This window comes from Hylobates moloch, unplaced genomic scaffold (genome assembly GCF_009828535.3).
Source record: "Hylobates moloch isolate HMO894 unplaced genomic scaffold, HMol_V3 SCAFFOLD_24, whole genome shotgun sequence".
Lineage (NCBI taxonomy): Eukaryota > Metazoa > Chordata > Mammalia > Primates > Hylobatidae > Hylobates > Hylobates moloch.
In genome coordinates, this window is record NW_026652299.1 from 32,130,951 (window position 1) to 32,143,961 (window position 13,011).

The 13,011-nt window shown below is 48.2% G+C and overlaps 1 protein-coding gene across 2 annotated transcripts in view; it reads left to right on the top strand.

Moving 5' to 3' along the window:
- GYPC (glycophorin C (Gerbich blood group)) overlaps positions 1–7,868 on the top strand; it is a 40,063-nt gene extending 32,195 nt beyond the window's left edge. For both annotated transcript variants that reach the window (XM_058434430.1, XM_058434431.1), the window contains exons 2-4: positions 1,469–1,576; positions 5,071–5,127; positions 7,126–7,868. In XM_058434430.1, coding sequence (XP_058290413.1) covers positions 1,483–1,576; positions 5,071–5,127; positions 7,126–7,322 — 348 coding nt within the window. In that variant the 5' untranslated portion in view covers positions 1,469–1,482 and the 3' untranslated portion in view covers positions 7,323–7,868. The remainder of the gene's footprint in view (positions 1–1,468; positions 1,577–5,070; positions 5,128–7,125) is intronic.
- The last annotated feature ends 5,143 nt before the right edge of the window (positions 7,869–13,011 follow it).

The following is a 13,011-nucleotide window of genomic DNA, read 5'->3' on the forward strand; positions in this document are numbered from 1 at the left end:
ACTCAATTGGAGGCTGCACTTGTTCACTGTATAATAAAGTCTAGCACCCACTTGAACTTGCTATGGCTCCTGCTTCAGGTCTTGCTACTGAGAAGCACTGTGAATGCTGGATCCTCTACCCTGCCTGGTTCCTGGCTCCTGAGGTCCTGACTCCTGACCCAGTGTTCACTGGGTCCCTTGGCTGCCTCAATGCCTTGTATTATCTTCTTGCCAACCTCCAAGCTGCTTGCTGGCCCCAGACACCCCTAACTTGGCCCACCTGCTTCCTGCTGTGGACCCCTAGCTGGGAGTCTGTTTCCCCTCACCCACTATGACTCCTGACTCCTGCAAACAGTTACTTCTAAGAAAGAGGCATCTGGCAGCTGCACTGGGGAGAATGACCTCATAGCACTATAACTAAAGTGATTATCTGAGTGGAAATGACTGTTATGAAGCATCCTTCTCTGTTTTATTACACAGAGCCATTGTAATGGGAACATGGGATTTCCTATGTTAACATTGATATTTCTGTGATCCAATAAATCCTTTTTCACAATCATCTCCCAGAGGAGAGAAGGCAATCAGTGCAGCAGCTCTAGGAAAAATGCAGATCCCCAATGTCCTCAACATCCTACCCTCTTTGGCCAGGCCATTAAGCTGTGAAAAAACACACTCAGTAACTTGGACAGTGTCATAGAGTGGTCCTTCCCACAGGAGAGTCAATGTAAAGACCTATGGGAGGGCTTCAGGAATGACTCCTCAGACAGGAGCCCTGGGAAGGGCTTCTCCAAGAGAGAAACTGCACTCCAGAGGCAAGAGCACTGGCTAAGTCCAGACCTGATATTGGATGAGCTGTGTGATCATGGGCACATCACATCTCTGAGCCTTGGTGTTCTTCCTGTGAGATGGGCCAATAACACCAGGCACCCCATAGGATCCCCTTCTGCTTTTTGCCATGAGTGGGAGCAGTATGAGGTCCTCACCAGATGCAGCTGCCCAATTTGGACTTCCCGGCCACTAGAACTGTGAGCCAAATAAACCTCTCTTCTTTATAAATTACCCAAGTATTCAGCTATAGCAACACAAAATGGACTGAGACAGCTGGTATGAGCATCAGACACTCCACAAACATTCTTTCTTAAATACAACAAGAATCCCTGCCTTCATACACAGCACAGATTTCTGTTGAGCATCTACCAGGTGCAGCTCCACTCTCAGTGGAGGCATACTGCAGAGAACTCAAATGGGCCTGGAGTGACCTGGTGGTTCAGGTTCAAACAGTTCCATCCCAGTCAGTGACCAAGCAGAACCTGGTTCCTGGCCTGTGCATCCCTGCTAGGAGTCGGTGGGTGCACCACACTGCTCCTGTCCACTTGGACCCATTCTCAGAGCTGCTCACACCTGAACAAAGGATGCAGCTTAGGCCAGGGTGCTGCTAGACATGGAGAGTCTTCCTCTCTGACCTCAGATTCTTGTCCTCTGTTCACAGAGCCTGATCCAGGGATGGCCTCCACCTCCACCACAATGCACATTACCACCATTGCACATGAGCTCTCATCACAGATCCCCACCATAACAGAGTTTCCCATGACTTCAGGTAAGCTCTTATCACAGTGCCCTTCAAGCAGCCAGGGTGGGGAGCCTTGGTGAAAACATCCAGGGGATAACGGACCTAAGGACTTGGGCAGGGGTGGCTGTGGCCATTTTTTCTCTCCCTCAGAGGTGGTTTTGAATGTGGAATGGAGGAGTCTAGCCCTGGGTAAGTATATATGCATACGTACGTCATACGTATCTGTGTATATATTTATTGGCCTTTCTCAGGGCTGTTGACTCACAGGAACTCAGGGGCTGGAGAGAGAGCAGCTTTGGTGAGGGAGTTTGAGGGTGGAGGTGGGATGAGGGTACACTGACTAGGATACTTAGATTTCTCCACCATCTCCCTCATCCCACATTGTTTTCTGCCCTGGTTCCATGACCTTCAACCCTCCAATCTCAAGGAAACTTGAGCCTGCCTTTGCCTTGCTTTGAACCCTGGGCAAGTGGCTCCCCACGTGTCATGGCTGTAACTGCAAACTGTGTTTCAAGAACAACCAGGATTGGGAGGTGCTGTGTGCTCTGCGACCTTCTTTGAGATCCACACTTTTCAGCAGCTTATTCATAACTCAGGAAACAACTACAATTTGAAAAGAAAGAAAAGGCAGCAGCAGCAAGCAATCAAAGACACCTGTTGGACTCTGTGTAACCTGGCATTCTCCAACTCATTGCACCACTGAGCTTTTTTTCTTCTTAGATGGTATTATTAACATTATGAAGATACAATTGTTCCCCTGAAGGCAGTAGGAAGTTTAGGAAATTGTTCTATAAAGGTGGGACTTGGGAGCAGTTTCAGACTTTCCATATTCTTCAGCAGTCCCTCCCCAAGGCCTCCAAATAAACCTGCATTCTAAGGAAAGACAGAGGCTTGTTCTGCAGCTTCAAAGTAAATGCCCAAACTGAAAACCCCTGCCCCATGAGATTGCTGACCCCTAACTCTCAAGGTCCTGAGTGATATGACCCCTCCTCAGCAGCCTTACCTTGTACTTCCCCACCCCTCTGGAGTCCCAGCAGAAGTGAGGAGTGACTGCCCCCTTGCACAACCACCACCTTGGCATCCTCTGCATTACCCTCTCCCACTTCAGTCCTTTGTATGGCCAAGTCCTGCTCCTCCTGCAGATTCACCGCAGTCCTCACTCCCAAGGAGAGAATGGGAGCAGGGTAGGGTGAGGAGCAGCCATCGGGCCATTGAAAAACACAAACCACACTACCTGCCCCAAGCACAGTTAATAGCCTCAACTTTTTCCCCCTGTATAGTGTACATAGAGCAACCAGCTCTGTCCTGTTTTCTGGGACTTTCCTTGTTTTATAATGAATAATCTCCAAGCAAGGTTCTTGCAATTGTCTCAAGGACTGAGTTAAAATGCACTAAATGTTGAGACCTGCACCTGGCATCTAGTAAGGGATTGTTAGTTGTTTTAAAGGGAGAGGAAATAACAGTCTCTTCTAACCCTGACTGTGTTGGACAAACTGTCATAAAAAATGCTGTCTTTACCTGGAAAATTTCTGAGGGCAGTTCTGGGTATTTGAGCTTCTATAACCATCCATGCATACTTAAGCAAGGTGTTATTCTTTCTTTCTTTCTGAATTTTGAGGTGCTTGATGATTGGAAAAGTCTAGAACCCCACCACTAAATCCATTCACTTATATATGCATGCATTTACTTATGCATTCAGTGAATATTTATTGAGTACCTACTATGTGCTAGATACTCAATTGGAGGCTGCACTTGTTCACACTGTATAGTAAAGTCTAGCTCCCACTTGAACTTGCTATGGCTCCTGCTTCAGGTCTTGCTACTGAGAAGCACTGTGAATGCTGGATGCTCCACCCGGCCTCGTTCCTGGCTCCTGAGGTCCTGACTCCTGGTGTGTTCACTGGGTTCCTTTGCTGACTCGATGCCTTGTATTATCTTCTTGCCAACCTCCAAGATTCTTGCTGACCCCAGACACCCCTAGCTTGGCCCACCTGCTTCCTGCTGTGGACCCCTAGCTGGGAGTCTGTTTTCCCCTCACCCACTATGACTCCTGACTCTAGCAGACAGTTACTTAAAAGAAAGAGGCATCTGGCAGCTGCACTGGGGAGAATGACCTCATAGCACTATAATTAAAGTGATTATCTGAGTGGAAATGACTGTTATGAAGCATCCTTCTCTGTTTTATTATGTAGAGCCATTGTATAATGGGAACATGGGATTTCCTATGTTAACACAGATATTTCTGTGATCCAATAAATCCTTCTTCACAATCATCTCCCAGAGGAGCAAAGGCATTCTGTGCAGCAGCTCTAGGAAACATGCAGGTCCCCAATGTCCTCGACATCCTACCCTCTTTGGCCAGGCCATTAAGCTGTGAAAAAACACACTCAGTAACTTGGACAGTGTCATAGAGTGGTCCTTCCCACAGGAGACTCAATGTAAAGACCTATGGAAGGGCTTCAGGAATGACTCCTCAGAAAGGATCCCTGGGAAGGGCTTCTCCAAGAGAGAAATTGCACTCCAGAGGCAAAAGCACTGTCTAAGTCCTGACCTGAAATTAGATGTGCTGTGTGATCATGGGCACATCACATCTCTGAACCTTGGTGTTCTTCCTGTGAGATGGGCCAATAACACTAGGCACCTCATAGGATTGCTGTGAAGACTGCACGATGGAGTAGATAGAAGGCAATTAAAGCAACACCTGGTGTTATGGTTTGGATGTGGTTTGACCCTGCAAAAGCTCATGCTGAAATTTGATTCCCAGTGTGGCAGTGATGGGAGGTGGGACCTAGTGGGAGATATTTGAGTCATAGGAGCAGATCCCTCATGCATAGATTAATACCCCCTTGAGGGAGGGAGGGAGTTCTATCTGTCACGAGACTAGATTAGTTACTGGAGAGCAGGTTGTTATAAAAGCAAATTCAGCTTTCTAAACTCTCTTGCTTTCTATATCACCTTGTGGTCTCTTTGCAATGTCTACTCCCCTTCTGCTTTTTGCCATGAGTGGGAGCAGTATGAGGCCCTCACCAGATGCAGCTGCCCAATTTGGACTTCCCAGCCACTAGAACTGTGAGCCAAATAAACCTCTCTTCTTTATAAATTACCCAAGTATTCAGCTATAGCAACACAAAATGGACTGAGACAGCTGGTATGAGCATCAGACACTCCACAAACATTCTTTCTTAAATACAACAGGAATCCCTGCCTTCATACACAGCACAGATTTCTGTTGAGCATCTACCAGGTGCAGCTCCACTCAGTGGAGGCATACTGCAGAGAACTCAAATGGGCCTGGTGGTTCAGGTTCAAACAGTTCCATCCCAGTCAGTGACCAAGCAGAACCTGGTTCCTGGCCTGTGCATCCCTGCTAGGAGTCGGTGGGTGCACCACACTGCTCCTGTCCACTTGGACCCATTCTCAGAGCTCCTCACACCTGAGCAAAGGATGCAGCTTGGGCCAAGGTGCTGTTAGACAAGGAGAGTCTTCCTCTCTGACCTCAGATTATTGTCATCTGTTCACAGAGCCTGATGCAGGGATGGCCTCCGCCTCCACCACATTGGACATTGCCGTCATTGCAGGTGAGCTCTCATCACAGAGCCCTTCAAGCAGCCAGGGTGGGGGGCCTTGGTGAAAACATCCAGGGGGAGAACTGACCTAAGGACTTGGACAGGGGTGGCTGTGGCCATTTTTTCTCTCCCTCAGAGGTGGTTTTGAATGTGGAATGGAGGAGTCTAGCCCTGGGTAAATATATATACATGCATACATTGTATGTATCTGTGTATGTATTTATTGGCCTTTCTCAGGGCTGTTTACTCACAGGAACTCAGGGGCTGGAAAGACAGCAGCTTTGGTGAGGGAGGTTGAGGGTGGAGGTGGGATGAGGGTAGACTGACCAGACTACTTAGGCTTCTCCACCATCTCCCTCATCCCACATTATTTTCTACCCTGGGTCCATGACCCCCAACCCTCCATCCTCAAGGAAACTTGAGCCTGCCTTTTCCTTGCTTTGAACCCTGGGCAAGTGGCTCCCCACGTGTCATGGCTGTGACTGCAAACTGTGTTTCAAGAACAACCAAGTTTGGGAGGTGCTGTGTGCTCTGCGACCTTCTTTGAGATCCACACTTCTCAGCAGCTTATTCATAACTCAGGAAACAACTACAATTTAAAAAGAAAGAAAAAGCAGCAGCAGCAAGCAATCAAAGACACCTGTTGGACTCTGTGTAACCTGGCATTCTCCAACTCATTGCACCACTGAGATTTTTTTCTTCTTAGATGGTATTAATAACATTTTGCAGACACAAGTGTACCCCTGAAGGCAGTAGGAAGTTTAGGAAATTGTTCTATAAAGGTGGGACTTGGGAACAGTTTCAGACTTTCCATATTCTTCAGCAGTCCCTCCCCAAGGCCTCCAAATAAACCTGCATTCTAAGAAAAGACAGAGGCTTGTTCTGCAGCTTCAAAGTAAATGCCCAAACTCAAAACACCCCTGCCCCGTGAGACGGCTGCCCCCTCACTCTCAAGGACCTGAGTGATCTGACCCCCTCCTGAGCAGCTTCACACTGTACTTCCCCACCCCTCTGGAGTCCCAGCAGAAGTGAGGGGTGACTGCCCCCTCGCACAGCCACCACCTTGCCATCCTCTGCGTTACCCTCTCCCACTTCAGTCCTTTGTGTGGCCAAGTCCTGCTCCTCCTGCAGATTCACCACAGTCCTCAGTCCCTAGGAGGGAATGGGAGCAGGGTAGGGTGAGGAGCAGCCATCAGGCCATTGAAAAACACAAACCACACAACCTGCCCCAAGCACAGTTAATAGCCTCATCTTTTTTCCCCCTGTATAGTGTACATAGAGCAACCAGCTCTGCCCTGTTTTCTGGGACTTCCCTGCTTTTAGAATAGAAAATCTCCAAACAAGGTTCAGTCCTGAGATATGATTCTAATCTGTCTGCAGAGTGCTTAGGGTGCTTAGTAGCAGAACTGTGAGGAAGAAAAAGAGAAGGGAGGAAGGAATGAGAGGAGAGAAGGGGAAAGGAGGATCACTTTAGGAAGGCACAGGTTACAGGGCCACCACACAACAGGTTGGTGAAGCATGGGGAAGGAATGAACTGGCCTGTTTGGCGTTGGTACAGTTGTCTCCAATGTACACAGTTCAACTTATGAGTTCTTGAGTTTGCAATGGCATGAGTGCAAAAGCATTCAGTAGAAACCGTACTTTGAATTTTGAACTTTGACCGTTTCCCAGGCTGGCAATATATAGTATGATACAATATTATAAAATAGTCTCTGGGTCAGATGATTTTGCACAACTTTAGGTTAATGTAAGTGTTCTGAGCCTGCTTAAGGTAGGCTAGGCCAAGCTTTGATGCTCAGTAGGTTTGGAGTATTAAATGCATTTTTCATTTACAGTATTTTTAACTTATTATGGGCTTACAGGAACCTGGCTCCCATCATAAATCAAGGAGCATCTGTTTTGGTTGTGGCATCGTCTCTGTCCTCACACAAGCCCTGTGGGTCTTGACCCCCATCCCAGGTCCCAGGGCCCCTGCCTCAGACTGACCCTTGCACCTCTTCCCACCTGCAGGCGTGATTGCCGCTGTGGCCATCGTCCTAGTCTGCCTCCTCTTTGTCATGCTGCACTACATGTACCGGCACAAGGGCACGTACCACACCAATGAGGCCAAGGGCACAGAGTTTGCTGAGAGTGCAGATGCAGCCCTGCAGGGCGACCCTGCCCTCCAAGATGCTGGTGACAGCAGCAGAAAGGAGTACTTTATTTGACGGACAACAGACTTCACTTCCCTGAATGCCTCCTCCAGCTCCATCAGGAAAAATAGAGCCCATCGCCCAGCACCCCTGCTGATACCACCAGGCAGAGAGAGAGAGCACTTGCTCCTTCCCAAGATAGGCACCTGGAAACACTAGGTGCCTGCCCAGGGAGGAACGGAGGAGGACTCGCGCTACAAGAGGCCTCTCCCAGAGACCCAGGGAGGCGATGGACACCCCAGAGGCCACCCTTTGCTCCACGGAGGTGGGAGAAAGTCTGGGCACATGGGGCCCCCTGGGCAGTGCAGGACAACATCAGCTCACTGGCAGGAAAGTCCTTGTTGAGGGTGAGGGGGTGCCGGGGTACCCGGGGGCTGGGGAAGAAAGGAAATAAGTCATCTGTATGCTGACCGGGGATAATGGCATCAAATGTCAGTCCTTGACATTTGGGGGGAACAGCGGGTGCCAGAGCTAAAAGGTACCTTTTTCTCCCATTGATCCAGCTCAGAATGATTGGAAATAAATTTGAAATGTAACCGAGCATTCAGAGTCCAACAGTATTACTGTAGTTATCTGGGGAAAGATAAATGCCACCCAGGGCTTGCTTTTCACCTGTGCAATATTATGTTCTCTGGCGGGGCCAGGACAGTTCATTTCTGGCTCCTGTGGGGGCCAGTTCTCAGAGAGCACAGCCAGTACCGGCAGCTCCCAAGCCTGCCAAGGGAGAAAGGACAAGTGACCAGCTTTCCTTTCCCTGCAGGAGCACCAGCTGCATGAAACAAAAGGAAGGGTGAGATGTCCCTCTAGAAATAGCCTGTCCCAATGGCCAGGGCACTGGCTGAAGTGTTGATTTTCCAAGGTGCAGTATTAGAACAAATGGACCTGCTCCAAAAATATGAGTGAATCTCATCCTTCCAATCAGAGTGACCATGGCACCCAGGGGTGGGAGCAGAGGCTGCAGAGCTCCGCTCCCTGGCTTTGGGTCCCAGGACCTTGAACAACTTGTTTGACCCCGCTGGCCTCCGTGTTCTCCTCCCTCACGTAGAAATGATACTGATGATGGCACCTCTGTTTGGCCTGACTTCCAGCGTTGAGGGTCAAGTGCTCAGACCTCCCTATCTTCCAGTGTCAACAACTGTGTGCAGCGGTAAACAAACATTCCTCATTGCAGTACTTCTGCACACTTCCTGAGGAATAGCTGTAATTCAAAAATAACAGAGTAACAGACAGCTACTCGGGAGGCTGAGGCAGGAGAATGGCGTGAACCCTGGGGGGCGGAGCCTGCAGTGAGCGGAGATCGCGCCACTGCACTCCAGCCTGGGCGACAGCGAGACTCCGTTTCAAAAAAAAAAAAAAAAAAAACAAAAGAGAAGATGAACTGGTTAACTATCCCCTTCCGGGCGAGTTTTTCCAAGATTCCCAACAGCTCAGCTGTCACTCCAAGGACCAGCAGCTGTGAGGTTAAAGACTCTATGCCAGGTGCTGGGGTCACCCAGGTACTCCCTGGGGCTCAGGCTTCTCGAGGCTGGACCATCTCCACCTGGGAGTTGGAAGAAAGGTCCCAAAGATCTCCCTGGGTGGATTATGGGGATGTGAGCTCAGTGGGGGGTCCACCTGTCAGAGTCACTGGCAGTCCTGGGGCAGTGGTGGGGGAGATGAGCTGGGAGCTCACAGAAGCAGTGACGGCAGAAGCCTGGTCCAAAAGTGAGACCTTTTCCTGGTGACCCAAGCTCGCAGGCCTTCATCTATGAAATAAAGGGCTTGGCTGTATCTGCATGGCCCACACTGATCTTCGGAACACAAGCGTGGCAAAAATGGCGATAAATAGTCCCAACGAATATGCACAAGTCAGTTTAGAAAATGATGTATCATGCAAAGTGAAAGCAGTGCAGGCTCCTCAGCGTCTTCACTGGCCCAGTGTGGATGCTGACACTGGTGGGAGGGGAGCGGTGCGCACAGCCTTTCCCAAGCGTGTTGAACCAGAGACCCCATTTGCTCACAGGATATCTGCTAGGAACTCGTGGACTAAGTGGTCCTTGGAGCACATTTGGGAAACACTCAGGTAAATGGTTTCTGACATCCCTTCCTGTGGCAATGCCATTTCAGGTTTCTGAGCACCCATATCTTCCAGGTCTGGGAGCACAGATCACTGGCCAGTGAGCACAGAGGAGGCACCAGAACCTACACATAGACGCGCATTGGGGTGAAAAGGCTCCAGAAGAGGATGAGCCCAGAGCTCTCCAGGCCTCCTAGAAAGCAGGTGCCTATGTGGGGGAAGGATGATGGTAACTCATTCCTTTCTCCCTCATTGGGCCCAGGAGCTGTCTGTACTAAGCTTGACTCCCTGGCCACTCACCTCCCCTTCCTCACCTCCCTTTATCCTCACTCTTTTGCCTGCCCAGTGTCCTGGAAAACAATTGAAACACAGTCTGCTCCCAGTCCACTGGGTCCCCAGACCCAGCCAGAATCAGGCTCAGCAGCAGTAGTGATGACATGGAAGCTGCAGAACTAGGTTGTCCCAGGTGGCCTAGCTCAGATGCCACAAGGAGGGAGCTGTTGCAGGGTAACTGCAGAGGCCAGAAGGCCACACCAGAGAGCAGGGCAACTTAAAGAGATAATGTACACACACACACAGAGTGCACACTGGTGGACACTGGTGGGCAATTAATAATGCTATTTTAGATTAGGGACCAGGTTTTTAAATCTTTGATACTTCCTCCAGCAATGCACTGTCATTCTGCAACATGCCTGTGATCAATGTTAGTTGGGATAAATAATGCACAAATCTGCACACACCAAAGAGTCAAAAAGACTGTTAAGAAGGAAGAAAGAGGAGAGGAAAGGAAGAGAGGGGATGGGGCAGAGAAGGGCTGGAAGAAGAGGGAAAGGGACAGAGCTCTGTCTGTAGAAAATCCAAGCTTCTTTGCACATAAGCCTCCTTTAATCCTCGAAATAATCCTGGCAAGTGGATATCCTTATCCTCCCTTTAGATCTGTAGAAATTGAGGCTCAGCAAGGTCAATGAGCTTTACTGGAGGTCTCACAGCTTCTAATGGCAGGGGAGCCATTTAACTCAGGCCTGTCTGGCCTCCCTTCAGCAGGTTGAGATGAGTCAGCAGGAGCTGCCCAGGGAGCAGAGCAGGTGGCATCAAGACTCATGGATGCTGGCATGACTCACCAGTGCTGGGATAAGAGAATCCCCAGCCAGGTCTCTGCCACCCAGTGGCCCTGGACAGTGATGGCCCAGGCACCTCTGCCAGCATCCCCGTCCCTAGTCAGAGCTGGCCTGGTTGAGAGGTCTCTCCTCGTGGTGAGGAGAGATAATGCAGTGGAGCCTATCTGCTCTTGGTGGGATGATTAGCTTACAGAGATAGCAAGTGCTGCCAGCCCGGTCACACCTCATCCACACTTCAGCACCCAGGACGCTTGCACCCAGGACGCTTGCACCCAGGCCACTCTTATGAAAAAGAAAGTGATCATCTAGATTACATCATGCCAAAGCATCCCTACCAACACTTCTTAGATGATTTGTGCTTTTTCGAAGTGCTCATTCCCAAACCAAGAGTATTTAGTGATTAAATTTCAGATTCAGAGACAGATAGATAATATATATGTGTGTGTGTCTGAGTATATAGCTATAATCCACAAACATTTATTAGGTACCATGTAAGCGTTGAAATTACATAGCTGAATATAGCAGCCTCTGCCTTCAGGGGTCCCTAGCTTAGGGGAGAAGATAAACATGTAAATATATATAAGCCCTAAAGTATTATGGATGCTGAGAGAGTAGTAATACAGATCAACTTAAAACACGAAAGAGAGAGAGATCAGTTCTATCTTGGGAGTGAGATGGACTTAGGAAAGGCTTTAGAGAGGAAGGGAGGCTTGGGCCAGTTGCACAGTATATAAGGGCTTGACCATAGAGTGGCTTCAGTCCCAAGCAAAGAAATTTGGACTTCGTTGCATAGGTAATAGTCACTGAAGGAATAGGTCAGTCTCTATCATATGGATAAGATAATGATCAAATTAAACAAGACAAAAGATGAAAATGCACCATGGAAATTCACAAAGGGGCTTCAAAAGATCTAGCAAGGCTCAGACCTTGCCTGCGGAGCTGGAGGCCTCCCCACCCTGGGGCTCACCGGCTCCTCCAGCTGCCCCATTGTTTAGTCTGAATTTCACATGACTCGGCCCATCCTGCCTGGAGAGAGATGGATCTCATCTATCCACCAGAAGAAGCGGCAGGAGGTCAAGGCTTTGAGCCAACTGTTATGTAAATATTAGAGAGAATTTTCTCTTCTTTTTTTAATGGAAGGAACTCCCCTTCATGATTTTATCTTTTTGTCCTCCCTGGAGAGAGGCTGCTCAATTGTTTTTCATTCCCTACCTAAATATTTTTATCATCGTAGCAACGGGAATGATTTAGGGGCCAACAGGACTTTAACTGGCCCAGTGCCACAAGTAGAACTACAGGCATTTTAATGTTTGCAATTTAGCATGTCAGCATGATGTTATGAAAAGAGAGTGGCTCTGGAATTGGACAGACTTGGACAAAAATCTCATCTCAGGCACTAACTAGCTCTGCATGACCTAAGAAGAGTTACTTAACTTCTCTGTGCTCCAGGGTTCTTACCAGTAACATGGCGACCAAAATATTTGCATTTTCATGTTTTGAATAGTAATTTAAAGGAAGATATAAGCTTGCCAAGAATTGTTAAGGGTCTGAGGTTTTGCCCTGCTTTTAAGTGAGGGATTCAGCCTATACCAGTTTCATAGATGCTGACAGAAGACATGAGATTCCTGGGTCAGAGACAAAGGCACTTACAGCCCAGCAAGCAGCATGACATCAGCATATTTGAATGACATCTCTTCATCTCCAAGTTACACGTGGGTGATGTGGGGGATCTCAGAGGATGTTAATCCATATGGTGGGTTGAGTTCCTGAAGAGAAATCTTGAACCAAGAAAATCAGAATCTCATAATGGGCAGTAAAATGCCTGCCTTTTGCACTGGAGGGAGCTACTACTGGGTATTCCAAGTCTGTTTAATACACAAGCATCCTGGAAAAGGTAGTCAAGAACACAGTGCAGTTCTTGCCTCACTCAGCAGATGTGAAAAATGCAAGAGACCCATGGAGAATTGTCTCCCAACAAGGTAGGCACTGCCTAACATCGTGCCTGGTACCTGTGAGTACTCAATAAATACATGTTGAATGAGCAACGCAATGAACTAAATAACAGGGCTCATAGGTCTTTAAAGTGTCCCAGCTTTCTCTCCAGAAAATCAAAAACATCTTCTGTTTCTCAAACCACATGCAAGAGTTTAAAGTAGAAAACTTTTCTCCAACCTCTGGCCAGTGTATAAGAGACCTCACTGCAGGCTTGGTCTTTTTTATTGGTGGTTTGCTATGACAGGAACACATAGAGGCATACAGCTGTGAGAATGTTTTGGTTCATGGGCGGATCCATAAATCCACAGCCCTGGCAATAAGGTTGGGTGGAGTTCACCGGCCTCTATTCTAAGATCATCCCGTGATCAAGAGGTCTCTTGCCAACATTATAGACCTCCAAAGCTGATGTTAAGATATGCAGATCTCCTAGTCTTTTTAGAACCAAATATATTACATTAGCCACCTTTTATTTTTCAAGTAGCTGAAATTATTATCATTTTTTCTCTCTCAAAAAGTACTTAGAAACAAGTTCTAT